The following is a 27,917-nucleotide window of genomic DNA, read 5'->3' on the forward strand; positions in this document are numbered from 1 at the left end:
CAGATTCCTCCTTATTTCACTACTATTCTTTTCCCAGTTTTAAAAATGTGCATGTTCTTTACTAACCCATTCCAGAACATCAGCTCTTTTCCTCCTTTGGGGTGTGTATTGTCTAGGCCTTAGTATCATTTTTCTATAGATAAGACTATGATAACTAAAACATTACCATTTCCAGATTTGTCTTTTAAAATATTTTACAATCAAGAAAAGTGAGAGAGTTAATAAGAGTAAGGGAATATTTTGAAACGATAAAACTACCTAACACTATTGTACCTTTTACTTCCAGAATCAGTAGTTAAAATCTGATGTGTACATTTCTACCCTTTATTTCCCTAGTCACTAGGAAAATAATCAAAATGGAGATTCTCTTAGTAATAATACAGTCTATTTGATTTTTAATTTTTGCTTTCTTTTGAAACAAGACCCATTTTTCCTTTTCAGGATGTATTTATCTTTAGTTCTTTGTTTAATTTTATGGAAAGCCAATAAAAATATACAAACATTTTTAAGTAAGTAGTTCAGGTACTAAACAAAGGGTTCCTAGTTTTCAAGTGACAGAATAAGTAAATTGCTATTTACACCAAAAGTTATATTACTGACATTGGGGGAAGTCCATTATTTTAGTACCACTTGTTAATTTTGGAGGTAGTGACTGCAATGAAATACAATACCACTTTTTATTTCTGAAGTGACTCAGAGTGCTCAGATCTCAGGTGACTCTCAAAGTGTTCCTTCTTTTGTATATCAGTTGATCAGTTCCTGAAGCCAGGAAAATTAATGCTTTTGCATAAAGTTCATGTTTGCTGTTTACTGTGTCACAAAGACCACATCACTGTATGTGTACAAATTGTAGGATCACTCAATCAAATCTTGATATTTTCCCCATCATATTGTTCTTGTATAAAGATAAAATTTGAAACAAACAGGGCTTCAGTGTAAAAGAGCTAAAGCATGACACAAAATCAGATATTTGTGTACTGAATTAAATATGACTAAAAAGCAATCAGAATGATTTCCATATATGATTGTGGAATTAGTCTCAGTACTTTAAAATCACACACTAACTATTCTTGACTCTATAGAAGAGCAAGAATATTTCAGTTTGCTTCTCGGTTTTATTAATGAAGAAAATATTTCAGTACCACCTCTCTTAGCCATTAGAAGGCATTGACATAGGAAATTCTCATGGTTGGTTACCTTCTGGAGAATAAAGCACATTTATGTAACACCTTAATTTTCTCCTCCCTCTTCATTTTGTGTACACTCTTTCCTTTTATCTTTTCTACAAATTTCCTTCTTTTCCAAGATGATTGTGAAGTGACTGTTTTGTAATACAAATGCCCATATCTTGGATGATTCAAGAAATTTAAACAACAAAGAACTCAATTAGAAAAATCACTAATTCCACATGTGCCTTCTTTGACTTTTTGCCTTGTGGACCTTGGTTGCTTATTGTGCTCTTCTAATTTGAAGGTCAATTTCACAGAAAAGATTTTCTTTCACATCTCATTTTCTGATTTGAAAGTATTTCCATGTCCACACCTGGTATTCAACATATATGAAACTGTAGGGAAAGACATACAATGTGTAAGTAAGTTTAGTATTAGTTTAGTATTATTAAAATAATAGTAAAAGCACATAAAACTAGGCAAAATTGTTACTGGGCAAAGGCAGTGAATTTTCTGCCTGATGCACTCAATGACTAATTCCTGAGACACTGGGGTTTCAAAGAGAGAAAGTGTTTATTGCTAGGCGTGAAGTAGAAGATATGATGGCCTATAGGCCCCCAAAATCTTTCTCCCAAACTGCAGTAATTCTGACAGTTTTATAGTATTAAAAGATGGGCAGGATTTAAGATAATGAACACAGTGGCCTCAGATGATGTAATTAGAAGTGATCTAATCATTGAGCATGCACAGATGAATTACATGCTTGCTCACAGAATGGAGGTAAGAAAATGGGGGCTTTAATATGATGATAGGTGTGATTTTTGGTATAATAATGAGGTATAGGTGACTTATATAGACTTTAAAGTCTAAGCTACTATGCATGTTAGGCAGGCCCATTTTGGTTAGATCCAGTTTCAGTTATCAAGATAACTTTGGAATTGGGGTTGGTTAGTTCTGGGCTGCCCCAAAACCCTTTATTAGTAAATATTAAGGGCTGTCTTTAGTGATCATAGGACCCTAAAGTAGAAAAACTGGACAAAATGGGTACAAGTGAAGGTTTGTCACAAGGTTTTTACAATCACAAGTGTAATCATTATCATTATCAGAGATCAAGGCAGCTAGATTTTAGTTCAGAGATTTCAGGTATTTCCCCTGTCTACTCTAATATACCAGAACGTAAAAAAGGAATATCTATATAATGATAATCATATAGATGCTCATCCCTTAAATCCTAACCTCTCAGTTATAAAATTGTTACAAATTATCAGTATATAGTCTATAAAACTATGTTGAAATAAAAAAGTAATATCATAAACACTTTTAAAAGTTGCTACATTGGAAATTTTGGGATGAAGTTTTAAGAAAACAATTCAATTTTTTATTCAAACCATTCTTATTAAATGTATTTGCATATTCCTATTCAAACTATACTTATTGCTGTTGAAACTTTGAATAAATAGAAGGACTGCAAGTTACCAAATGTTGTAAGATGTACAAAAATATCACCCTATTCATGTCCATGTTGAATTCATTGTACTAAGTTCTAGTGGTACAAAACATATTATAACAGTGTATCTATTCAGGACATTCTGGAAAATATAGCCATTGAAGAAAATGATTTCTGCATGGCATACAGCAAAAAAAATAATATTAAGAGTAAATATCCTCATAGGAGACCCAAATTTCATAAAGAATGCTTTAAGAGGGCAGGCCACGGTGGCTCAGCAGGCAAGAACGCTTGCCTGGAATGCCAGAGGACCTGGGCTCGATTCCTGGTCCCTGCCCATGTATTAAAAAAAAAAAGAATGCTTTAAGAACTCCTATAATATGCTTATTTAGTTTACATTTGTACTAAACTTTAAAAATTCTGTTTTGTTTGAAAATTAGACTTTTCTTTGGTAGTCCTAGGGGCTTTAGGTACCCCACTCAATAAACAAAAGTCATTATTTTGGTCAACTATCCCTAACATACAACTGGCTTATAATTTATAATCTTATGCAGTAGTTTTTTTAGTTTTCTAGATATATATTTTGTAATCAGTTCTACTCTACCATACCCATAATGGTCTGCTATTCAAATTCAAGATTAACCATTCCAAAAGGGCTTTATTAAGACTTAAAAAAAGACAACAAAAGACCAAAGGGCATGATTGGTTTGCTTACTTATAATTAAGCTAAATTTTTTTGTTACCATTTACCTTCTTTTGGAGACCAGTGAAGTCTTGATATTTCCTTCATCTGTACATCTATAGTTATATCCCAAGGAACACCTTGCCTTGCCCTTATTCACCATTTGACTTGTTAGGATGTCAGTCCATCCTGGCTTAGATGACTATAAGGCATATGGCTCCAACTTGAGACAAAACCCAGGATAAACTCTTAGCCAGATAGTTGATAAGGAGTACTATCTTAGTTCCCTGCTGCTGCAATTTTATGAAAAGCTCACATGAACACAAGTATGATTTATAAACACACGTACATACACTATCACTGGAAGGATGCAGAGAGCTGCATTAATTGACTGCAGATTGCTGTTAGCCCTTCATATGACTACTTTTATTGATTGCTTCTTGGATACGATGCCCCAGCCTTCAGTGAGTGACTTTTTAACAGTCGTAGGAAGCACGTTGCTACACTTAGTTTATAAGAACATTATTGAACTTGTTATAACACACAGTGTCATCTGCATGAGGACCCATGGGAGAAGATTTTCTTAGATTTCGGGAATTTAGAATGCCTGTCCTTTGGCCCATTTTACCTCTTATCCATGCTATGACCAATGTACCTGACTGGGTCACATCTGTAGCTGGAGCATCCTGGTTCTGCCCTAAGGCCACTCCTTTCACTAACACTGCTCACTTTTCACTGGTTCCCAGGAAATGTAGGGTCAAAATGTTTAACTCCTTCTAGCAAGGGTCCAGATCCACCTGTATCTTGTGTGTTCACTTCATCCTGGCTTTGACTTATCTTTTCTATTGTCATTTTTCCTGTGATTCCAATTTTTATCCACTTATTTTTATTTTATTTTTTCTACGTATACCATATGGATTGTAAAAGCTACCTTAAATAATTTATGGAAGTGAACATCAGAGTCCTGAGAGTTCTGACCTTTCATTGTTACATGTCCTCTAAGTCTAGGAAAATTTTGTTCTTTGTACTGCTCCAATATGCGTCAGACCTCTGCTCAAGATTTGCTCAGCTTCTCTCTACAGGCTTTTTCTGTGTTGATAAAATGACATTTTACCACCTTCCCCATGGGAGGACATGGAATGTGGTTGCTGTTGCTTCTGTTTCTCCACAATATAAAATGTATGCCTTCTTGGAAGTATTAGATTTTGTGAGCTTAATGTTTTGATGACTCATATTGTCACTCAGTTTCTTGGGTGATTTAGTAAAAGATCTGAACTCTTCTCAGAAATGAACACAATCAATTTAAAAAAACGAAATGTTTACCTAATTATTTTGATAGAAGTTGACAGTAAAGCAGAAATTTTGAGAAAGGCTGGTACTAAATATTGTCAGAAAACTCATTTCTCCTTTGTCTGAAAAAAATGTCTTACTTAAATGGCATAGAAAAGATTCAATATATCCCATGGAGTAGCTTTAAACATACATGCTTTTGAATAACAAAGATGAATATAGGAAATTCATCTTTATTATGTTATCATTCATTCATCCATCCATTTATTCCTTCAGTCAAGTATTCAGTACCCTGAACTATTCTAGGTACTGAAGATACACTAGTGAGCAATATAAAGTGTAAGTTCCATGAAGGAACCTAGAATTGTACCTAGTCAGGGGAGGCAGATACTAAATACAATGAATGAACTAATACAAAATTGAATAAGGAGGGGTGGGCGATGGTGGCACAGTGGCAAAGTTCTCACCTGCTGTGCTACAGACCCGGGTTCGATTCCTGGTGCCTGCCCATGCAAAAAAAAAAGTTAAGCAAGGAAATTTCACATGTTGTGAATGCTATGAAGGAAAATAAATGTGAGTAAAGATAAACAAGTTAAGAAGGGTAAATCAATCACAATAAAGGTAGTGGTGATTTGGATTGGAGAGGTCAGAGCAGGCCTCTGATTGTCAAGGTGATACCCAGATGATGAGAGGGAACCAGCCATGCCAAGCTCTGAGGAAATGACCCTCTCTCCGAGGGAACTAATGCAAAGGATCTTGGATAGGAACAAAGCTTGTGTGCTCAGAGTCCAGAGGAAAGTCCAGTGTGGCTGGAGCCCAGGAATATCAAGAGAAGAGGTAAGCCAAGGGATAAGAGGCAGGCAGAGGTTGAAGCACTTCAGCTATACATGTAATCTATCTGGTGAGAACTTGAGCAAGTCACCTAAACTGTCTGGGCCTCGGTTTCACCTTCTCTATACTGGAGAAGATAAGAGCTGCCTCACAGACTTGTTTGTGAAGATTTATTGTGTTGATCAACACTAAGTGTTTGAAAGAATGTCTGGCCCTTTGTAAGTACTATATAAGTGTTAACTATTGTTACTAGTTATACATACACTGTACAATCTCCTCCTAATTAACAATTTAGTAGTCCTGACAGATTATTAAAGCTAGAACACGTCTTAGAAATCATATAAAATCTCGACATGTTACAAGTGAGACTTCAGCTCAGAGACGTCAAATGGACTACACTAGTTCCCACAACTGGTAAGTAAATATTTAGACTAGAATCTTGGTCAGGTCAAAAGCTTTCCAAAGAGCTGAAAGCAATGACACAAACAGACATTTGCACACCGATGCTCATAGCAGCATTATTCACAAATCATCAAAAGATGGAAACAAACCAAATGCCCATCAATAGACAAGTGGATCAACAAAATGTGGTATATACATACAATGGAATATTATGCAGCAGTAAGACAAAATGACATCCTGAAGCACATGACAAGATGGATGAGCCTTGAGGACATAATGCTGAGTGAAATTAGGCAGACACAAAAGGACAGATATTGTATGATTCCAATTTTATGACCAACATAAAGGTATAATCAGAGACTTATAATGTAGAATACAGGGGATTTAGAGATACGTAGAAGCTAGAGACGGGTGAACCATTAGCTAATGAGGTTAAACTCCAACATAAAGGAATAGATAGGAGTGAAGGTGATTCTCTAGTGGGTCTAGAAGTAATATTACCATATTGAAGATGAATAAGATTGACAAGGGTTGTATAGACCTGCATGTCCCACTGACTCACGCTAGAAATATGAATGAGTTCTTGGAAGAATTACTTCACAGATATGATTCTTGTATAAAGAGTGTTTTAAGTCCAGGGTACAGGGGGAAAACTGCTATTGCATGCTATGAGCTATGTTCAAAAGGAAACCATCAGCACTATCACAGCAACAGCAGAGGTAAATAATGGGGTGAGGGACAAGAGTTAAGAGGAGGTTTAGATTTCTTGTTTGCTTAGGGTGTGTTTATTGGTTTTCTGTCTCTTGGGAACAATGAAATGATCTAAAATTGAGAATGTTGATGGACTGTGGACTTTGGGCCCTCTACATGATGCCCGATGAATGCAGGTGGCTGAAGGATGCACTGACAGAGAAGTAGATTGGAGAACAATGGTGTATAGTTATGAATAAAGGCTGTGTTGCTACAAAAAGGAACAATGTCGTGAGGCATGCAACGATGTGAATGAACATGTGGGACATTTGGTGAGACAAAATAAGTTAGAAACAAAAAAAAAAACAATGGTATGGTAACCTTTAGAAAATGCTTATAAGAAAGCAAGGGTCTAGATTGCAAGCTTTTAGAGTATACATATTAAGTCTGGAGTGGTGCTTATTAGTTCTGGATTTTGAGAGGCTGTTTTATATATATAACCTGACATTTAGAGACAAGAATGAAGCTGACCAGGTTGGGGTTAAAGTAATTCAGAACATAGGGGTAAGGAAGATAGTGTCTGTATTTTAGAACCACACAAACTCTTTGAGACCAATGGAAGAAAGGTTTATTTAATCTGGAACTGAAATTTTCTGTAATGCATAATCTCATTCAACCTATCTGTATAGCTCATTTGAACAACTGAAATAGCACAGAATGAGAAAGAGGTCCTTTAATCCCTTAAGATTATTGTAATGCCTGGAAACATCCTAGAGTATATTAAACAGATAATCTAAAAGTATTGGCAAAGTCCCTTGAGGAAGGGGAGAAAGACTATAGAACTCTTAAACCTTACCATTAGGGAATCCCCTGATACTGTGTCAAACTTTAGGGACCCCCAAATCAATAGGCCATGCCCTCAATCATGAGGCTTACTCTTGTGAAGTTTATGTAGGTAGCATAGAAGCTTAGACTACCTATTTTGTTGCTCAGATGTGGCCCCAGTCTCTCTAAGCCCAACTCCGCAAGTGAAATCATTGCCCTCCCCTCTACATGGGACATGACATCCAGGGGTGAAAGTCTCCCTGGTGACATGGGAGAGGACTCCTAAGGATCAATCCAGACCTGCACCGTGGGATCAACAATTCCATCTTGACCGAATGGGGGAAAAGAAGTGTAATTAATAAAGTATCGGTGGCAGAGAGAGTTCAAATAGAGTCGAGAGACTACTCTGGAGGTTGCTCTGACACAAACTTCAGGGAGATCTTGCTATTTATCATAACCTGCCAACCCCCAACCAGGACCTTTCCAGCCAATCCTAAAGAACACCTAAGGCAATTTATAAGATTCCACAAAGGGTCCAGGCACTAGAGTAACTTACCAGAAACCTACAACCTCCAGATGGGTTCCTGGTCCAGATAACTCCTGAAACCTAGCCTCGCCTCTCCAGAACATCAGATAGTTCCATCTCCTTACCTCATATTAGTGACTGACCCTTCCAATATAAAAAATTTAGAATTGTCATAGCCCAAAGAACCCCAACAAGAGGTATGGAAAGGTCAAAGGTGATGGTGGAATTATACATAGAAGATAGGACTTAACAAATGAATATGAATGCTGAATCATTAAATTGAAATCTCTTTTAGTCTCCAGCATTTTAGAGCACCTAGAATTAAAAATCTAAAATTGTGAAATTGTAACTCGTGAAAATCTGAAATATGTTCTACAACTAATTGTAGTGCTGTGCTTGGAAATTTATAGTTTTTTGTATATATGTTATTGTTCACAAAAAAGAAAGGAAAAAGAAGTCAACTGTAATGATAAAAAAGTATTCAAGCCCTCTAGCATCCTATATTCTGGAGCAGCTAGGAGAAATATGAGAGGATCATATGGTAGCCCATGACAAACTCTGGGATCTGTCCTGTCATCACTTGTTGAAGAGTGCTTTGAAAACTATTGCTTTTTTATTTCTTTGCTTTGTATAGATGTTGTACTATACAATAAAAAAAGTTTTTTAAAAAAAGCTCCCCATTATTTAATGGTGTTGGCCTTTAGCTATCAACCTAATGGCTTAGAATTACTTTCCTTAGTGCTGCATTATGGGATTATATTTAGAGTAGTATTACTGAAACTAATTTTTGTTAAGATTGAGATGATTACGATATTGATAGCTAATTTACAATTAATAATTTATTGATAATTGGAAGATATTTGGAAGTAATTAGAATTTTGCCACCAGGTATACAATAGCAATTACATGTAACAAAATAGTAATATAGGTTATTATTGAATATTATTCTGTTTTAGTCAATGGACTAACCAGAGAGTCAATATATTTCATTAGTAACTTTAGTCTCCACCTTTTTTGAATATGATGAATATAGGAAAATAACTTTATTATTATTCATCATTCAACCTTTATTAGTCTAGGTACTGGAGATATGCTGTGGTGGTCAACAATATGAGTTTATATACTAATCAGGGGAGGTGGATAATATATACATAAACTAATAAGTAACTTAGAGCATTTCAGGACAGTTCCCCAAATATTTTAAAATTGGGAAATCAGGCAATCAGTGATTTGATTGTTATTGTCACATATAAGAATTACTACTAAAATTAGAAGAGCTAATCACACTTTAAATGATTAAATGTTTTAAAATTTTTACTTTTCAAGTCTTATTTCTCTAGCCTTAGTACTTACTAATAAACAAATGAACAATTTATGTAAATCAGTGGATTTACATTTACCATTTTGCACATGGCATTATTGAATACTGAATATTACAAAGATGTTAAAACATTTGTATAGAATCAAAATTATTTTATATAAAATGTATGATTTGGTGGCTCAGATTAAATTAATTTTAAATTTTAACAGTCTCTTTCTACAACTTTATAGGTTTTCCTAAGCATAGGAAAACTGATTCCCGGGAAGATCTTTTGTTTGCTTCTTCATAGGAAAGTCTCTTACTTAGGAAGGGTTTTGCTCTAAAAATGTATTTGTAAGCCATAGAAGCAGTGCTAACATGGTTGTTAGGTTCAAATGTTAGTTTACTGCAGTTTGTTTAATTGTTCTTGAAACTCAAAAGTTGCCCAGTTTGGTTGGGAAGGGATAAAAAAGGAGGGACATTTCCCTTTGTTCTAGTCTGCTAGTTGCTGGAATGTGATATACCAGAAAAAGAATAGCTTTTAAAAGGGGGAATTTATGAAGTGGCAAGTTTACAGTTCTAAGGCCATGAAAATGTCCCAATTAAAACAAGTCTAATAAAATGTCTAAATTAAGGCACTAAAAAGAAGTTACTTTCACTCAAGAAAGGCTGATGAAGTTCAGGGTCTCTCTCTCAATGGGAATGGTGCATGGCAAACATGGTGACATCTGCTAGCTTTTTTCCCCAGGCTTCTTGTTTCATGAAGCTCCCCCCTACCCCCACATTGGGGGTGATTTCCTTCATCTCCAAAGGTCTCTGACTGTGTCAGCTCTCGTGGTTCTTGTGGCTCTGTGGCTCTTTCTAAAACATTTTCTCTTTTAAAGGATTCCAGTAAAGTAATCAAGACCCACCTGAAATGGGTGGAGACACAACTCCATGGAAGACATCTAATCAAAAGTTACAACCCACAATTGGGTGGGTGACATCTCCATGGGAAAAATCAAAAAGCTCCCAGCCAGCAACATTGAGTGAAGATTAAAGCACATGGCTTTTCTGGGGCCCACCACAGATTCAAACCGGCACACCCTCCTTTCCTGATCTCAGAACCACTAGATCCAGTCCGTCTTGCAAAGCAGATGTGATTTCCCTTTTGCCACCTCCTATCTTCCTTTCTGTACCCCTGCCTCCCCTTAGCACCTTTCTCTTTAGGCCTCTGGAAACTTTTTTCAGTAAAAACTATATGTCCCCTATTCACTATTTTCCATCTTATGGGAACAATATCAAAATTGATAAAATTGAGTAAACAAAATGGATATTTTATTTTCAGGATGTCAAGTAGGTATTTCACAACTTCCGAATGGTTTCTTTTAAGCTTTCATTCAAATGACTGCTTTTAGGGGGCAAGATTTTATTTTCTCAGAGTTATCACCCTTTGCCTCTTAACATTTTCTGCTCAGTCAGAATGTTCTTGCTTCTCACTTTGGGCTGGTATGTTGGATTTGAAAATCTACAAGATTTCACTCAAGGTAAGCTTAGTCTTGTGAGAAAAGGCTGAAAAAAATTATAGCAATATTAACCGATTAGTTTGAGTTCAGCCTGCTGTTGGCATATGCTTTATTCTCCATACTGTTCTTATGCATTTTGCTGTCACCCAGAGAAAAATACTACATGAAATCCTTGCTTCAGTGACAAGCAAATGGATGCGGTGAATTTGTCCCACATCATTGTAAAGACAGTACATAGGTCTGCTTGTCAAAAATAGATGTAGTTTATGGTATGTTTAACTCCATTGCTCATATATATTTTTTTCATTTCTTCTTGCCCGTTGAATAAATGGGTGGAAAAAAGAAAAAAAGTACATTTTTCCTTCTATGTTCAATTATCAAGGGACATCTATACACATATATAAACATAAAGCCCACAAGAAAGGAGATTTTCCAAAATGTTGTCTGATAGTCACTTTAACTTTCAAATGAAAGTTGTTTGAAAATACGTTTAGGACATATAAGTAGAAATATTGATATATGGCATGTGATATTTGGAAAGAGCTTTGTTGGCAATTGTATAGCCTCAGAAGGACAATGAAACGGAGAGATTTGGGGTTCTATAGAATTTTAATGATCATGCAGAAGAATTTATTTGGTAATTAAATCAGAGAAATGTACTAATACAAATTATGAGTATAATTCATAAGAATGTTTTAGATTTTTTATTTTTTAATTTCTGGAAGATGTTACTTGCTGGGCTCCAAGTAACCATGGCAAAAATGTGACTTTTTTCTCTTTTTTGGTCTATATTTGTGCTTGAGTTTTTGTTTCCAGGCTGCCGAGGGTATGGCAGTTATTTGTTCATAGCAGTTTTACCTTTAGGGCGGATGTCACATATGCTTACAGCATAAGTTATAAGACACGTAGATTTAATGTGGAGGGCAAGATTTGCAGCAGTACATGCTCAAAGTTGTATTTACTTGAACACTAGTTTTGAAGAGACTGTACAGTTTATTAGAATGCACGTTGTGTTAAAATTAGGAAACCTAGTTTCTGTTTCTACTGCCATCGAGTTTTATAGTTTGGATAAGTGACTTGATCATTCTTGGGTTTATTTATGTATCTCTAAATGGGTGTCATTTGATTTCAAGCCCCTTTCTTTTCTAAATATTTATTGGATCCTATTGGGAAATTATTTGGATAAGAAATGTCTCTTTTTTGGCTCAGTATTGACTGAGTTATCTAGGAAATTATGTAAAAAAGTAAAGACAAATATCTGAGTATTTTCTTTTTTCTACAGTTATTTTTTACCTGCTCTTATGCCTTATTTATGCTTTTGGAATCAGGAACAAAGATGTCATACTCTTAATGCAGGCATTCTAGGGATGGAGCATTAAGGACTGTCTTGGTTGAGCAGCACTGTAACACCTAATTTGTTGTCAGGAAACACGGTGGTGGTGTGCGCTCCACCGAGGAAACAAAGGTAAGCGTAATGAAGGGCTAGTTAGAAGTTGGGATCAGAGCTAAGGGTAACCCCCAAGGAATGGTAAAAGTCTTCGGTATTAGCATGAGGAGGGAAACATTAACACTCCTAGGCTTGCAGAGGCAAAGTGAGTGAGTGGACATTGGAAACAATATAGGATTTTTACTCTTTTTTAAATGCTTGGTACATGCTTTAGTTTCTTGGCTGCTATAAAGCAAACACTATGCAATGGGTTAGCTTAAACAATGAGAATTTATTGGCTCATGGTTTTGAGGCCAGGAGTAGTAAAAATCAAAGTGTCATCAAGGTGATGCTTTCTCCCAGAAGACTGCAGCAATCTGGGGTTGAGGGTCCTTGATTCTTGGCTTTTCTGCCACATGACAATGCACACAGTGGCCTCTCCTGGCTTCTTGGTTGCATTGACTTCCAGCTTCTGGCAGCTTCCTGTGGCTTTTTCTCCATAGGGCCTCCCTGGAAGGCCTTATATATAGAATTAGGTATCAACCTGACTCAGTTGGGCCACACCTTAACTGAACTAACCTCATCAAAGGGTTCTATTTATAATGGGTTCACAAGAATGGATTAAGTGTAAGAGTATATTTTTCTGGGGTACATAACTCCAAGCCACCACAGTACAGTTCTCCAGTAAAACAATTTGGACTTGGAAATTTCTCATTTGGGAGCTCTTTAATTGCAACTTCAATTTCATTAATAGTTTTGACTTCAGATTATCTGTTTTATCTTGACTGAATTGTGATAGTTTGTGAATTTTGAGGAATTAGCCAATTTATTCAAAATTGTCAAATTTATTAATGTTAAAAAATATCTTTAACGGCTGAAGGATCTATAGTAGTAGCTTCTATTTCATTACTAATACTGGTGATTTGTGTCTTTTCTTTTTATCAGTCTTGTGAAAGGTTTATCAATCTTATGGATGTTTTCAAAGAATCAACTTTTTGTATCACTGATATCCCATATTGTTTTCCTATTTTTAGTCACATTGATTTTCACTCCTAATTTTATTATTTCCTTTTGCTTATGTTTGGTTTATTTTGCTTGTCTCTTTCAAGTCTCTGAGGTGGAAATTTACATTATTGATTTGAGACCTTTCCTTAAGTCTAATGTAAGCATTTAATGCTACACATTTTTTCTCATCTCTGCTTTAGAAGCTTCCCATATATTTTTATCAGTTGTCTTTTCCTTTTCATTCAGTTCTTTCTATATTTCATTTCTTTTGCGTCTTCTTTGACCCATAGACTATTTGGAAATGTGTTGTATAATTTACACATTTTGAAATTTCCTTGTTATTGGTCTCTAATTTGATGCCTTTATGGTCAGAGAACACATTCTGTGTGATTACAGTACTTCAACATTTTCTGAGATTTGTTTTAAGGCTCAAGATACATCTATCTTGGTGAACTTGAAAAGAAATGTCACTTACCTCTTATTGTTCTATTGTGTTTTTTAGATTTTCTGTATCCTTTTTTTATTTTCCATCTTGTAGTTCTATCAGTTTCTGAGAGGAGTATTGAAATATGTAATTGTAGATTTGTCTTGTATGTCTTTTTCACCTGTATCTGTTTTTGCTTCATTTATTTTGAGGCTCTGTTGTTTGGTGTGTACACATTTAGGAGCATTATCTGTTTCTGCTGTATCAATCTTTTTATCATTATTTAATGTCCCTATGGCCCTCATTGCTTGTAGTAATTTTCTTTGCTTTGAAGTCTACTTTGTAGATATTAATATAGCCATTCCTTTGCTTTTTAAATTAATGTGTTTGCTGGTTTATTTTTTTTCCATCCCTTTTGCTTTCAGTCTACCTCTGTCATTATGCCTGAATTGAAGTGAGCTTCTCTTAAACAACATGTGGTTGGGGCATGTTGTTTATCTACTCTAACGATTTCCATTTGTTGATTGGTGTAGTCATGTGCCAATTATTCAGACACATACAAATAATTATCACTTATCCTTAAGGTAATTATTGATATGTGCTTTTCTCCCATTTTATTATTTATTTTCTGTTTGTCCCTCTGGTTCTCATTCCTGCTTCTCTTTTCTTGTCTTCCTGGATTACTTGAGAAAAAAAATGCTTGGGATTCCATATTGATTTATTTATAGTGCTTTTGAACGTCTCTCTATGAGTACTTTTTTAGTGGTTGCTCTGGTTATTACACATAAATGTGTGATTTATCACTTTTAGAGAAGTGGAAAACTTAGGTCCATTTAGCTTTCTTTACCTTACCCACTGTTAAATATCATTGGTCATATCAGATAGTGTTATAATTTTTATTTCAATCATTAAATATGATTTCTAAAGCTCATGTAGAAAAGGATAGTCTATTATATATACCCATATTTCTACTCTTTCCATTGTTTCTTTTTCCTTCTTGATGCTCTAAATATGCTTTATTTTCTGTCAATTTGAAGCATTTCATTAGCCAATCTTTGAAAGTAGGTCTGCCAGTGACAAATTATTTTAGTTTTCCTTCATTTGGGAATACTTTCATTTTCCCTTCACTCTCAAAGGATAATTTAGCCAGGTATAAAATTTTCAATTGATAGTTCTTTTCTTTCAGCACATGCTATTTCCTTATAGCCTTCATGTTTCAGAAGAGAACGTGGTGATGTTTCCTTATATAATGCATCATTTCTCTCTGGCTGTTTTCAATAATTTTTTCTCTGACTTTTGTTTTCAGAAACCAAATATGATGTGAATTGGTTTGGGTTTCTTCCTCTTACCCTAATCGGATTCCTCAGCTTCTTGAGTCTGTAGGTTTGTACATTTTTCTAAATTTAGGAAATTTTCAGCCATTACTTTGTCCAACATTTCTTCAGTTGTACTCTCTACTTCTGAGACAATAAAGGTATGACTGTTAGGTCCCACAGGTCCTGGAAACTCTTTTGTTCAGTCTCTATTTTCTTTATGGTTAGATTGGGTGAATTCGATTGATCTGTCCTCAAGTTCACTAATGCTAGCCTCTGTTGTTGCCACTGTACTATTAAGTATACCAGCCCAAGTGATTTGTTTTTTTCTTTCTTTCTGCTATTGTGTTTTTCATGTCTACAATTTCTGTTTGGTCCTGTTGTTATTATTATTTTTTAACTTTTTATGTGGTTCTTTTAAAAGTAACTTGTATTTCTTTGACATTTCTTTCATTTGTTTCAAGAGAATTTGTAATTTATATTGAAACATTTTAATGAATGCTCCTTTTAAATCCTTGTCAGATAATTCCAACATTTTATTAATCTTGATGTTGGCATTCTTTGGCTGTCTTTCTTCATTCAAATTATGGTTCTCAGCCTGGATACTTTGTCCAGAAGTGTAGAAGACTCTGGGTCCTTTTGAAATCTTTTACGTTAAACCAAAGGTCACCCTGTTTAGGTTTAGCACACAATTTGCAATTCCTGACTTGCTTTGTGGCTTGTTCCAAGTGTGGTTTAATTTCCAAAGCCTTTGCCATGTTAGTTTGGTTTGTTTGATTTATCTGATGCTGCTTGGGCTCCCAAAGGTCCCTGCTGAGGAGGTGCTGCCTAAAAAGGCAGAAAGGGGTTTCCCAATGGTAGGGCTCTGGGCATCTCTGGGTGAGGAGAAACAGTCTTCCGCCCACACCTAAAAGAGACTTCCTTAGTGAGAGCTTGTTCGTGGCAACATCACCCAACTGGTGCACCCCAGCTGCCTGGGTCTCTGGGCGGGGACAGGAGTTTCGGCCCCGCGTGAACAAAGTCTTTCCAGGCTTTCCTGCCACTCCACTGTGGCTGGGTTCTTCTAGATGGTTCCGCCCGCCCACCTCTGCGACCAGGTGTGGAAGGGAGTCTCCAGTTTCCAGCGGGTTTCCCGATCAGGGCTTATGGTAGGATTTCCCCCACCTGGGGTGGCTGAGAACAATGCCCAGCTGGGCCGCGAGCTGTGGTGGGGCTTCCCCACGATCGCCCGCGGGTCAGGGAGGCCGCCCGTGTGCGCAGCCGGCCGCGTGTCTCGCCGGGACAGGAGGCTGCTCTGGAGCCCTTCCGCGGGAAGAAGGGCGCTTCACTGGGTCTGGCCTGTCCTCCCGGCCCGTCCGCCCAACGAGCTGGGTCTTTCCTGACGGCCTCGCGTGGGGTGCAGGGGCAAGAACGGCCCCACCTGGGCAGGGGTCCTGAAACGCCGGGCCTGGATCACCCTCTTCTCTTGGCGGAGATTGGCACACCCGTGCCAATCTGGTCTTGGTGTCCCGAGCCAGGTCACCTTTTTCTTAACCAGCTGTCGGAGTTCTGCTTTGGCTTATCTTGCCATTTCCAGGCTTTGTGGTTATAGGTAGCAGCGGGGATAGGGAGGAATGCGCGCACGCCATCTTGTCTGCACCTGGAGTCCAGGGCCTGTTTTAAGCCCAGAAAAGACGTTTTCCTGAAGGGAGCTCGGTGGGAAGGTGGGGAAGGCTGCACCTGGTCCGAGGAGGTGGGAGTCGAGGAGCCGTTCTCCCTTGGATGCTGTGGAAGCTGACGGGGTCCTCTACACGACATGCGTATCCATGATGGGTGAGTAAGACGCTTGCTGTTTCTTCCATATTTAAACCTCTTTTGCATTTTTCATTAATTTTCTATACAAATGATATGTGTAATGATAGCCATAGTGTGCTTTCGGCAGACCTAGAGATTCCAATCCCTTGAAGAGAAGGAATTCACTGTAAAATTCAGATTGTTGTATAGCAGTAGATGAAATAATGTAAGGGCTAGTGGTGATTATGTAACTGAGCTGACGATTTTTTAATCTATGCGTATGATGAGAGATATCACATATAATTTTATTTCCAGAGACAATATTGTGTGACTGTGTCATTCAGAGAGCTTTGATTTGAACTATATGTAAAATAAATTATTTTATTGGGAAACAGCTGTGGTAACAGTGAGTGTGTGCACACAGAATCCATTAGTTCAGTGGCCTTAAAAAGGAGTAATCCCTTTGGGAAGAAAATATTACAACTTCTATTAATATTTATTTTTATCTCATTTCCTTTAATTTATGCTTTGTGCATTGTTTTAAGTGCCACAGTCTCTTAGAATAGCGAATACATGTATAATATTAAAAAATTAATGTAGTTTGGGCCATGTTGGTTAAAAGCGCAGTTGGTTTGGAGGCTACTGCTTCATTTGACAGAAGAATTTCAAAATTTGCTGCACAAAAAGAGACTTAATTTGGAGGGACTTTACCCTTAAACAGTTTACAAAATCTTTCAGTTCAATTGAAGAGAGACAGAGTGTTTCAAATATACATATTTTCATGAAGAACACATATCAATCTTATGGCCTCAGAGAAAGAAGCATTTTTGAAGTTAGGAGAATGAGAAGGACATCTGGCTGGCCAGTACTAAGCCTGGATGTGGGGTGCAAGAGAGTACATGTTTGCATGATATAAATAGGAAAATGTTTGGATACAGCTCGCACTGGTCTCTAACTTGTCCTTTAAAATTACATCCCTCTCTCTCCTGTCTGCACTCCTTAAGCCCCCTTACCTTGCTTTACTGTTTCTTTTTTCTATAGCTTGGACCACCTGCTAACATAGTGTATAATGCACTTGTCAGTGGCAAATAGAGATACCGTCTGGAGCCTTTGTCAGGCCCCTAGAGGAGAATCACAACACAGACCCTTAGGATTTTGGAGCAAAGCCTTACATCTGCTGTGAATAACTACTGTCCTTTTGAGAAACAGTTTTTGACCTGCTACTGGGCCTTAGTAGAGACTTAATGCTTGACTGTGGGCCCCAAAGTTATCATGAGACCTGAGTTGCCTATCATGAACTGGGTGTTGTCTGACCCATCAAACCATAAAGTTGGGCGTGTACAGCAGCACTCCATTATAAAATGGAAATGGTATATACGAGACAGGGCCAGAGCAGGTCCTGAAAGCACAATTAAGTTACATGCGGAAGTGGCCCAAATGCCCATGATCTGTGCTCCTTCCACATTACCGTCTCCTTTCCAGACCATAGCCATGGCCTCTTGGGGAGTTCCTTACAGTGAATTGACTGAGGAAGAGAAAACTTGGACCTGGTATTCAGATGGTTCTGCACGATAAGCAGGTACCACCCGAAAGTGGACAGCTCCAGCACTACAACTGCTTTCCAGGGTGTCCCTGAAGGACAGTGGTGAGGGGGAAATCCTTCCAGTGGGCAGAACTTCAAGCAGTGCCCCTGGTTGTTCATTTTGCTTGGAAGGAGAACTGGCCAGAGGCGCATTTGTATACTGACTCATGGGCTGTTGCTAATAGTTTGGCTGGATGGTCAGGGATTTGGAAGGAGCATGGATGGACAATTGGTGACAAAGAAGTCTGGGGAAGAGGTATGTGGATAGACCTTTCTGAGTGGGCTAAAAACATGACGATATTTGTGTCCCATGTAAGTGTACACCAGAGGTGACTTCAGTAGAGGAAGGCTTTAATAATCAAGTGGATAAGATGACCTGTTCTGTGGATACCAGTCAGCCTCTTTCCCCAGCAACTTCTGTCATTGCCCAGTCTCATGAACAAAGTGGTCACGGTAGTAGAGATGGAGGTTATACATGGGCTCAGCACCTCACTGCTGAGTGCCCAATTTGCCAGCAGCAGAAAGCCACAATCAGCCCCCAATGTGGCACCTTTCTCCGAGGTGACCAGCTGGCTATACGGTGGCAGGTTGATTACATTGGACCACTCCCATCATGGAAGGGGCAGCGATTTGTTCTAACTGGAATAGGTGCATACTCTGGATATAGGTTTGCTTTCCCTGCACACAGTGCTTCTGCCAAAACTTCCATCTCTAGACTTACAGAATGCTTATCTATCATCATGGTATTCCACATAGCATTGTTTCTGATCAATGAACCCACTTCACAGCAAATGAAGTATGGGAATGGGTACATGCTCATGAAATTCTCTGGTTTTACAATGTCCCCCATTATCCAGAGGCAGCTGTATTGATATAATGGTGGAATGGCCTTTTGAAAACTCAATTACGGTTCCAACTGGGTGGCAGTACCTTGCAGGTCTGGGGTGATGTTCTCCAGGAGGCTATGTATGCTCTGAATCACATCCACTGTATGGTGCTGTTTCTCCCATAGCCTGGATCCATTGCATCCAGGAACCAAGGGATGGAAATGGGAGTGGCACCATTCACTATTACCCCTAGTGATCCACTGGGAACATTTTTGCTTCCTCTCCCTGCAAACTTGAGCTCTGCTAGTCTACAGGTTTTAGTTGCAGAAGAGGGAGTGCTTTCACCTGGTGAAACAACAATGATTCCATTAAACTGGAATCCAAGACTGCCAGTTGGTCGCTTTGGGCTACTTACACTCATCGATCAACAAGCCAAGAAGAGAATTACTTTACTGGCTTGGGTGATTGACCCTGACTATCAGGGAAAAATAGGACTGCAACTACACAATGGAGGTAAAGAAGAGTTTTCCTGGAATATAGGAGATCCCCTAGGGCGTCTCTTAGTACTACCATGCCCTGTGATTAAAATCAATTGAAAAATGAAACCAGTCCAGGCAGGATGACCAATGGCTCTGAAACTTCAGGAATGAAAGTTTGGGTCACCCCAGCAGGCAAAGAACCATGGTTGTCTGAACTGCTTGCTGAGGGTAAAGGGAACATGGAATGGGTAGTGGAAGAAGGTAGTGATAAATATGAACTATGGCCATGTGATCAGTTACAGAAATGAGGACTATAATGCTGTTTTGTCCACGTTGTAGTATTTAAGTTGTAAGATATCAAGTTTAAGAGTGAATATTACCCAAGGACTTGCACCCTATTCTGGAGAGATTTAATGCATTTCCAGTTGTACATGGGACAGTTGAGTATTGTTAGGTGAGGAAAAAATGTGTCTGTTATTGTTTTCTATGTAGAGATTAAGTATGGTTTAAGGTGATGTGTGTAGCTGCCAAGTTGACAAGAGATGGACTGTCATGGTCACGTTCATGTGTCAACTTAGCCAGCTGGTGGTGCCCAGTTGTGTGGTCCGGCAAGCACTGGCCTGTCTGCTGCTATGAGGAAATTTCATGGACCTAAATCATGATCACATAAGCCATATCCGCAGCTGATTGCATTTGTAATTAGCTAAGGGGAGTGTCTTCTGCAGTGTGTGATGCTTAATCTAATCACCCAAAAGCTTTTAAGGAGGATTCAGAAGAGACAGTCACTCTTCCTACTTCAGCCAGCATCTCCTGAGAGTTCATTGAGGACCTCCATCATTGCTGCCAGTTTGCGGTCTGCCCTACAAACCTTGGTGTTTACATCCCTACAGTATGTGAGAGACTTTAATAAATTTTGTATTTACGGATATCTCCTGCTGATTCTGTTTCTCTAGAAAACTCTAGCTAATACAACTAGCATGATTAACAGCTTTTTAACTCTTTGACTCTTATAATGTGGCTCACGATAATATACTCTGATTCTTCAGTAATCTGCTAATTGTCTTATTTGGAAGACTTGCTTCTGCTATTTATGGCACAGTTTGATGGAGATTATTCAATGTTAGTGATGGATTTTCTTTTGATTTCTTATTAAATGGAGATAAGAAACATTGCCAAATTGGCTTTTTATATTTTGACATCTCTAAGGAGTCAGTTTTATTTTTTTTAAGAAGAAACCCACTACACCCAAGCATGCACTATAAAGTTATAAAACTATAAGAAGCTTGCTTTTGAATGGCTCCTTAAGAACCATCGTAGAAATAGGTGGACTGGATGTGGGCTTAGCAGTTGTTGTTGTAGATGATTCGGCACTTCAGGAGCTTGAGATAATTGTCAATTTTATGTGAATCTCTGCGTAGGCAGTAGAATAGATTATAAAAGGCAAAAAGGCGTGTATCTTCATCGGCCATCTGCAGGGAGGGAAGTCCCGACCAGACGGAGTAGACTTCATTTTCTTTGACTCCAGGATGAACCTAATCATACAAAACACAGTGACTTATTATCAGTGCTATTAGTATTTGTTTAATAGTTGTTCCTTCTAATTGCTGAATTAAGATTTGAGGAAGAAACAGGAATGTCAAACTCTCTAGACAGAGGCATGGATTATTGGGCCAGTGAATCAGAAATGTATTAGTAACCTAAACACTAGGAGCAGAAAGCATGTGATGTTTTCTGACATCTCTATGATCACAGATGAAGTGTATCTCTGCAGGAATAGCTAGCTGGAGAACGGAAAGTTGTTATTTGAATATAGACCTCTATGGGACAAGGGGAAGATGGAAGAGCCTTAATTCTCTCACTTAAGGAACCCTTCCATTTCCTTTTTGTCCCAGATATGCATTATGTACTTTATTTCTTGGGCTTTTGTGGTAGCATTGATGCTATGGCCTCCTCAGTCTCTTCCTTTCCTTGGCAGTTACCTCCAGATCTGTGGGGGAAAAACATACCACCCAATCTGCTTTTGATTTGCTCCCTTTCCGCTCACATCCTTTGAGGTGGTGAGAAAAGAGAAAGAATGACCAGAATTTCAGAAGTGGGTATCCTGGGGTGCTTTGAAGAAACGTTCATCTTTTAGATTCTGCTCTCCAATTTTCTTTCCCTGAGAATATTTTAACCACCTGTCCTTAGGAAAGAGCAAGCATTTGGTAGAATTTTGTGCAATGTGGGAAAGGCTGCCCCTGTCAAGTGCCACAGTACAATTCTAAGATTCACTTACAATAGAATCTATTCCTATGAAATTACTAGTGTCATGAAACGCTTGCTTTAGTTAATAACGGTCTAGAATCCAGAATGCCTAAATTTCATTCTTACAAAATGAGATATCTCAAAACTCATTCCTCATCACAGAGGTCACCTTCTTCATTACAGAAAAAGAAGGAAGCATCAGAAGACTGCTTACCCGGCCAATTATCTTCTCCATGCCCTCTAGAAGTCGTTTGCTTTGTTCCTCAACCTCAATGGCTTTTTCCAGGATAGCGTCTGGGGCTTCTTGCAAACCTCGCACTTCGGTGACTAGATGATATAGAGGGTCATTCCAGGAACGCAGCACCGTGAGTACCAGGTTCAGAAGGTCTTCGTGCTGCGCAGCCACATAAACAATCACATTCATATAAGTATTAATACAATGGGTTTAATTATGTGTGATTTTTACTCAGAGAGGTTGACGTCAAGTAGTTCTTTGTTATTCCTGTGTGTATGCAAAAAATTTTTGTAGATGATAAAAATTCCAAAAATGTAACATTGAAACTATTGGCTTACAGTTTGCTAAAACAAACAAACAAGCACTCTGACTTATTTAAATAACTACTTCTAATGAGAGTTTTGATTTATAATGAAGAGTTTTGTGTTTCCCCTGAAGTTCTCCCTTCTACCCACTCAGTGAGGTCTTTTATGTTTGACTGTTTTGCTTGTCCATGGGAAAAGTGGACAGAAGTTTTGTTGGAATTTGATGTGTGCCTGTAGTACCTGTCTCAGGAAAGACAGTTTCCACCAATGTCAGTGACTAGGGGACCACATCGTTTCCATCCAAGGATTCATTTTTACTAATGAATCAAGAGGTGTATCGATATAAACATTTATGATATGTAGTTTTACATATCATGTAGTGACGAAGAAGACAATAGTCATAAACATGCTTTCCTCAATATATCTCAACCTGTAGGTCCCCATCCTGCTCTCAGAACAGTCTATTTTGTTGATATACAGGTGGATACAGTGGCAGTATTATCTTTAGTAACAGCATCAGTGGATTTGACAGTGGAGATTTGGGTCCCTAAGTTTATGCTTGATACTAGGATTGTACATGAAACTGTTAAGTAGCTGATCATCTCTGATTTAAAATGTTTGCTAAGTTGATGTCCCTGAACTGAACTGGCGGTAACAGAAATGCAGAATAGAGGAGAATTAAAAGGACATGGACATAAGAAGTAGCCTGGGGCAGAGGAGTTTGTGAAGAATCTAGAAGTAGGCATTAGAGGAGTAGAACTAGAAATAAAGAGAGAGCTTCTTTGAAAGGTCTGGGAAGAGATGGCTCAATGAGTGCATTGGTCAGCAATGTTAAGTGCTACCTGTGTAGGAGTTTCTCCTAACGTCTAATAAATAAACTACACTCAAATTTCTTACATAGGCATGAGCTTTGCACACCTCATATTTTACAATAAAGAAGTTCAGTTTAGTTCAGACTTTCATATGAAATATCTGCAGTCTAGACACAGGACATTGGTTAAAACAATGTGGACTGCACGGGCAGTTTATGGATCTATTTATTGTGCTGCTGCAATCTTTAACATTTTATTTTATCCAACTCATCAAATACATATGTAATTTCTCTTTGCTTATTCCTTCTTTGCTTTTTCTCTGCATATGCATTTTGCATTACCTAATACCTACATGTTAATATCAGTGTTTTGCCTCAATTGTCTCTTTAAAAATCCTGAGAAAAAAACTCACGTGGGTCTGTTGGGCTTGCTCCTTGTTGTCAGGAGTAGAGAGGGAAGAAGTATGACAGCTGTTGATGGCCTTCCTTATGAACCCTCTGCCCTGGGCATACTGTTTATCCTGGAGATGATCAAGGAAATTTGATTAGTTGAAATAGTTTGGTCATTGAATAAATGAATCTACTATCAGAATGTGAATACATTGAACAGATGTGTAATAAAAAAAAGAGAGAGCCGTATGAAAATTGGGACTAAGGAAGTAAGAAAGTAACCCTTCTTTCTTTCTGTTATCTCTATAAACTCATTTTTTTAATCAAACTTTAAAAAATTCCAGCCACTTCCCTTCTCTGCAATTCTCTTAATTTCATTCTTCCCACAAGATACTATTTGGAAAGTAAATACTAAAATAGCAAAAATATGAAGCATTAAATATTAACTATTAAGTATCATTTGTTTTTAGTATTTGAGCCAAATACCAGAGTGTATTTAGATACCTGTTCAGCTGCTTAATCTCTTTTGTTTGATGTGGTTCTGAATTGATATGCCTCCCTTAACAGATATGATGAAATTATAATTTTTCTTTGATTAGGCTCTGAATCCATACCGCTCATACCTTACCGTGTTCATCTAACCTGGCAAATAAAATTTTGCTGATTGTGGCACATAAGTCAAAGAAAAGAAGGCATAACATTTTAGAAAGTTTTAAGCAATTGACTGCAAATGAGAACAGAAGAAAACTAGCTAATACGTGGACAAAGAAAACCTAATCTTTAGCAAAACATTGTGAAAGTTTAAGGGATTACTAGGGACGATTTGGAAGATAAAAGATGGCCAGTCAAAAATGAGGAATGAAAGAAAAACCAGTAAGTAAAAGGAATTATATGAATAGTACAGATATTGAGCCATATTCTCTTTGGAGGCCTTTTGATTTACTGAAGCCCTAATCTTTTCTCTGCTCCTGGACTTACTCAGAGGAGTTAACATTCAACTTTCAAAATACCTTAATCAGAAAGAGAATGGGTGTTTCTAATTTTAAGCCACCCTTTTATTGTAGTGATAAACCTATACACTGGAAATCTTAGAACAATGTTTCCTAGCATTTGCGGTTTCTGAAAAATATTAATGTTTGTTTCTTTGACATGGGATTCAGCTTAGTTTAATTTTGTTCAATCTGCCCAAGTCCCTGCAGTGTAGTTCTCATTTATTGGCTATCTCTCCAGTATGCCAGGTGAAGCATGCCTAGGGGGACAGATATGGCCCTTCTGTGCAAGAACAAGAAAGCACAACTTCTCCTTCTTCTCAGCCCCACGTGTTGAGTGTGTGAAAGAACTATTTTAATTTTTAAAAATAAAGTGAATTAAAAGAAACAAAAATGATCATACCCTGTGAAAACAAACACAGAGATTTCCTGAAATTGTCCCTTCTTGTTCCACATTTCAATAGCTGATACCTTTTTTTTTTAATGTATTGAATGCTTATTTTGAAGTTTGTTTCACGAAGTTGACTGGATTAAAGTGTAGTTACCCAGTTGTTCACGTGAAGGTTTCTTCTGGGAAGAAGTGAGAAGTGCAGTACTTACAAATTCGTGGAACATTTCTGAGGAGAGATTATGGATGTAGTGAGACAGGATGACTGCGCGGTCAAACAAGTCCCGGAGGGACACTTGGCAGTTGACGTTTCCGCTGGGACAGATGGGCAGGGAGGCCACGCTCTTGTACAAGAGCAGGTTTGACACCAGCAGCAGCAGAAGTGACCCTGCTTCGATAAAAACATGAGCTACTCTGAAATGATCCATTCAGCTGAGGTTATCAAAAGTAATCCTGTCTAGGGAAGCCTTATCACTCCCCGTTGCCCCCAGCTGCGTGATTTGGTACTGTAATAGCTGAGGGGAAGAATCAGCACCTTTCACTGTGTAAATTTAAGTATATAATTATATTTGCACAGATATGTCGTTTGAGAAGTAGGTACTCCCTGCATTTTTGTATTGTTCCCAGAAGTGCTGCTGTACTTTGCAAACATTTGGAGCTTAAATTAATTTTGAGCCGGGGTGTTCAGGTCATTCTCTCAAGATAGTTTGCTTCCCTGGGAGTTTCTGAAGCATTTTAAGCAGCTGGGCTCTCTAAGAGTTTACAAAATTTTAACTGTATGTTGTCCAATACTTGTATTTTAGACACTGAAATGACCAGAACAGCACCGATGATCTTTGTTTTGTCTTTATGGCTGATAACAAACACATGCTGGCATTGAGTATGAAGAAAATTGTAACATAAAAATGATATATAGCCTGAACCTGCTAATTCATCTTAATAACCTCATGCATTTGCTTGGCACTTTACCAAATGCTTTTTAAAATTTTCTCATTTGAGCTTCACAATAGCCCTGCGAAGTAGACTGGGCCTTCATTATTAACATCACATTATACTGATGAAATAGATGGTTGAGGGAGGTTAAGTAATTTACCATTATTAGGAGGCTGTGCACCAATACTGTGGGCCTTTCCTCTTTTATCTTGTTTCATCGCTCACACCTTGAGCTCTTAATCCACGTATGTGTAGCACTGGCTGCATCAGTAGTCATGGTGGCTCAGTGTTTACAGAGCTTATTGCCATTAGTTGTTAAAGAACAACATGTCTATGATTGCATGATAATGTAGGCTCTAGGAAGCTTGATTTTGCCCACTTTTCTACTCTATCTATAAAACACCCATTTTTAATATCTTAGACAGTGATTAGAGATGGTTTAATTAACAATTTATCTCCTTAGTAGGAAAGCACCTCTAACATATCAGTAATTTACTTTCAAAAAGAAGGTAACAACATGTAGCTACCAAATTAAAGTCAGTTTTTTAACTTGCCGAAAAGATCTGATATAAAAATGTGTTTATCATGGGCGGGCCACAATGGCTAAGTGGCAGAGTTCTTGCCTGCCATGCCAGAGACCTGGGCTCGATTCTGGTGCCTGCCCATGCAAAACAAACAAACAAACAAACAATGTGTTTATCAGAAGACTGAGTTTCCATAGAACCTTTATTAAATTCACTTGGAAATGTCCAAGGTAAAACAGGGGAAATGCTAAAGATTTCTGTGTAAAAAGAATGCCTAAAATAAGTTGGGTATAGAATATAGTTAGATAACCTTTTAAGAGCAGAATTAAAAAAAATAATAATGTTATGAGATGACTCACAGGAGAGATTTTTAATTTTCCAAAGTTATGATAGCTCTAAAACATAAATTTTATACATGGTTTAGTCATAGAATGCAGCTGAATGCACCTTTTATCTACATGTGTAAATAAAATATGCTTTGCAGGTGGAAAAATCAGAATATTGGCTTTAGGAAATTCATAATGGGATAGATCTTCTTTAACTGTGAGTACATTTATCTGAACATCCATTATCTGAGAAATTTTTGCAGTTCAAGATGACAAAGTAAGCACGTTTTTGTTCTTTATTTCATGAGGTGAATTAATTTCTATTTCTTATAAATGCTAAACAAGAAAGTAAAGGTGATTAGTTATTAACCTGTTTTTCCTTTTGAAACATCATTTGTTTTAAACCCAATTGACAGAGGGTATAAAAGATGCCTCTGCTATCATTGCCTGCATTATTGAGCCTCGGAATGGAAGGTCTTCATCAGACTGCTTTAACTTGGCCAATCCATGTAAGTCCTGGGAGATAGAAAATGTTGTATTTCCCTTCTGGATTCATGACAAATCGGACTCACAGTCTCTTTTGATCTTATTCTAGTCCAGGGTCTCTCACCCCTAGCACTATTGACATTTTGGTCTGGATAATTCCTTGTTGTAGGGGACTGTTCTGTGCATTGTCAGGTATTTGTTAGCATCCTTGGCCTCTATCCATTTAACGCCAGTAGCATCCCCTGTGCAGTTAATAATAAGCAAAAATGTTTCCAGACATTGCCAAATGTTTTCTTACAGGAGAAATTACCCCTCGTTGAGAACCACTGTTCAGTTTTATTGTGCCTATGTAGGATGCTTTCCACAATGATGATGATGTAGCGCTTATAAAAGTTGTAAACCTGAAGACCATTGCTAATGGAATTTTAGGTAAAATTTCAAATTAATACCCCCACAGCTGTTGAGTTTTTGCACATACCTTTCAATGATGACCTCTTGTTGTCCATGGTGGTGATAATCAGGGAAAATACTTCGCCAGGGAAGATCTGCGAGTCCTGTAGCTTTCTCTTGCCCAGATATTGGCTTTATAAGCATTTGACATCTTCCTGAATGTATTAATCAGGCATTCCCTTTTCTCCACTTGGTCATCTGTTTCCGTCATTGAGATTACCCCCATAATTTCAAACATCAAATGGTATTTTATTTCTTATTCATATTCAGGAAGACATACTGGGCAGAAATGAACATTCTAGGAAGGATTTTGATTAATTAGACTAAAAGGAAATGAGAG

The 27,917-nt window shown here is 37.7% G+C and overlaps 1 protein-coding gene across 1 annotated transcript; it reads right to left on the bottom strand.

The window, feature by feature from the left end:
• Positions 1 to 20,836: 20,836 nt before the first annotated feature.
• Positions 20,837 to 27,633, bottom strand: PRL (prolactin). The gene is made up of 5 exons (XM_077143675.1): positions 27,606 to 27,633; positions 25,071 to 25,246; positions 23,505 to 23,612; positions 21,955 to 22,134; positions 20,837 to 21,028 (listed from the first exon to the last, which is right to left on the bottom strand). The coding sequence occupies exons 1-5, from the start codon at positions 27,631 to 27,633 to the stop codon at positions 20,837 to 20,839; spliced, it is 684 nt and encodes a 227-aa protein (XP_076999790.1).
• Between the last annotated feature and the right edge of the window lie 284 nt (positions 27,634 to 27,917).

The sequence above is a fragment of the Tamandua tetradactyla genome, chromosome 25 (assembly GCF_023851605.1).
Source record: "Tamandua tetradactyla isolate mTamTet1 chromosome 25, mTamTet1.pri, whole genome shotgun sequence".
Classification (NCBI taxonomy): Eukaryota; Metazoa; Chordata; class Mammalia; order Pilosa; family Myrmecophagidae; genus Tamandua; species Tamandua tetradactyla.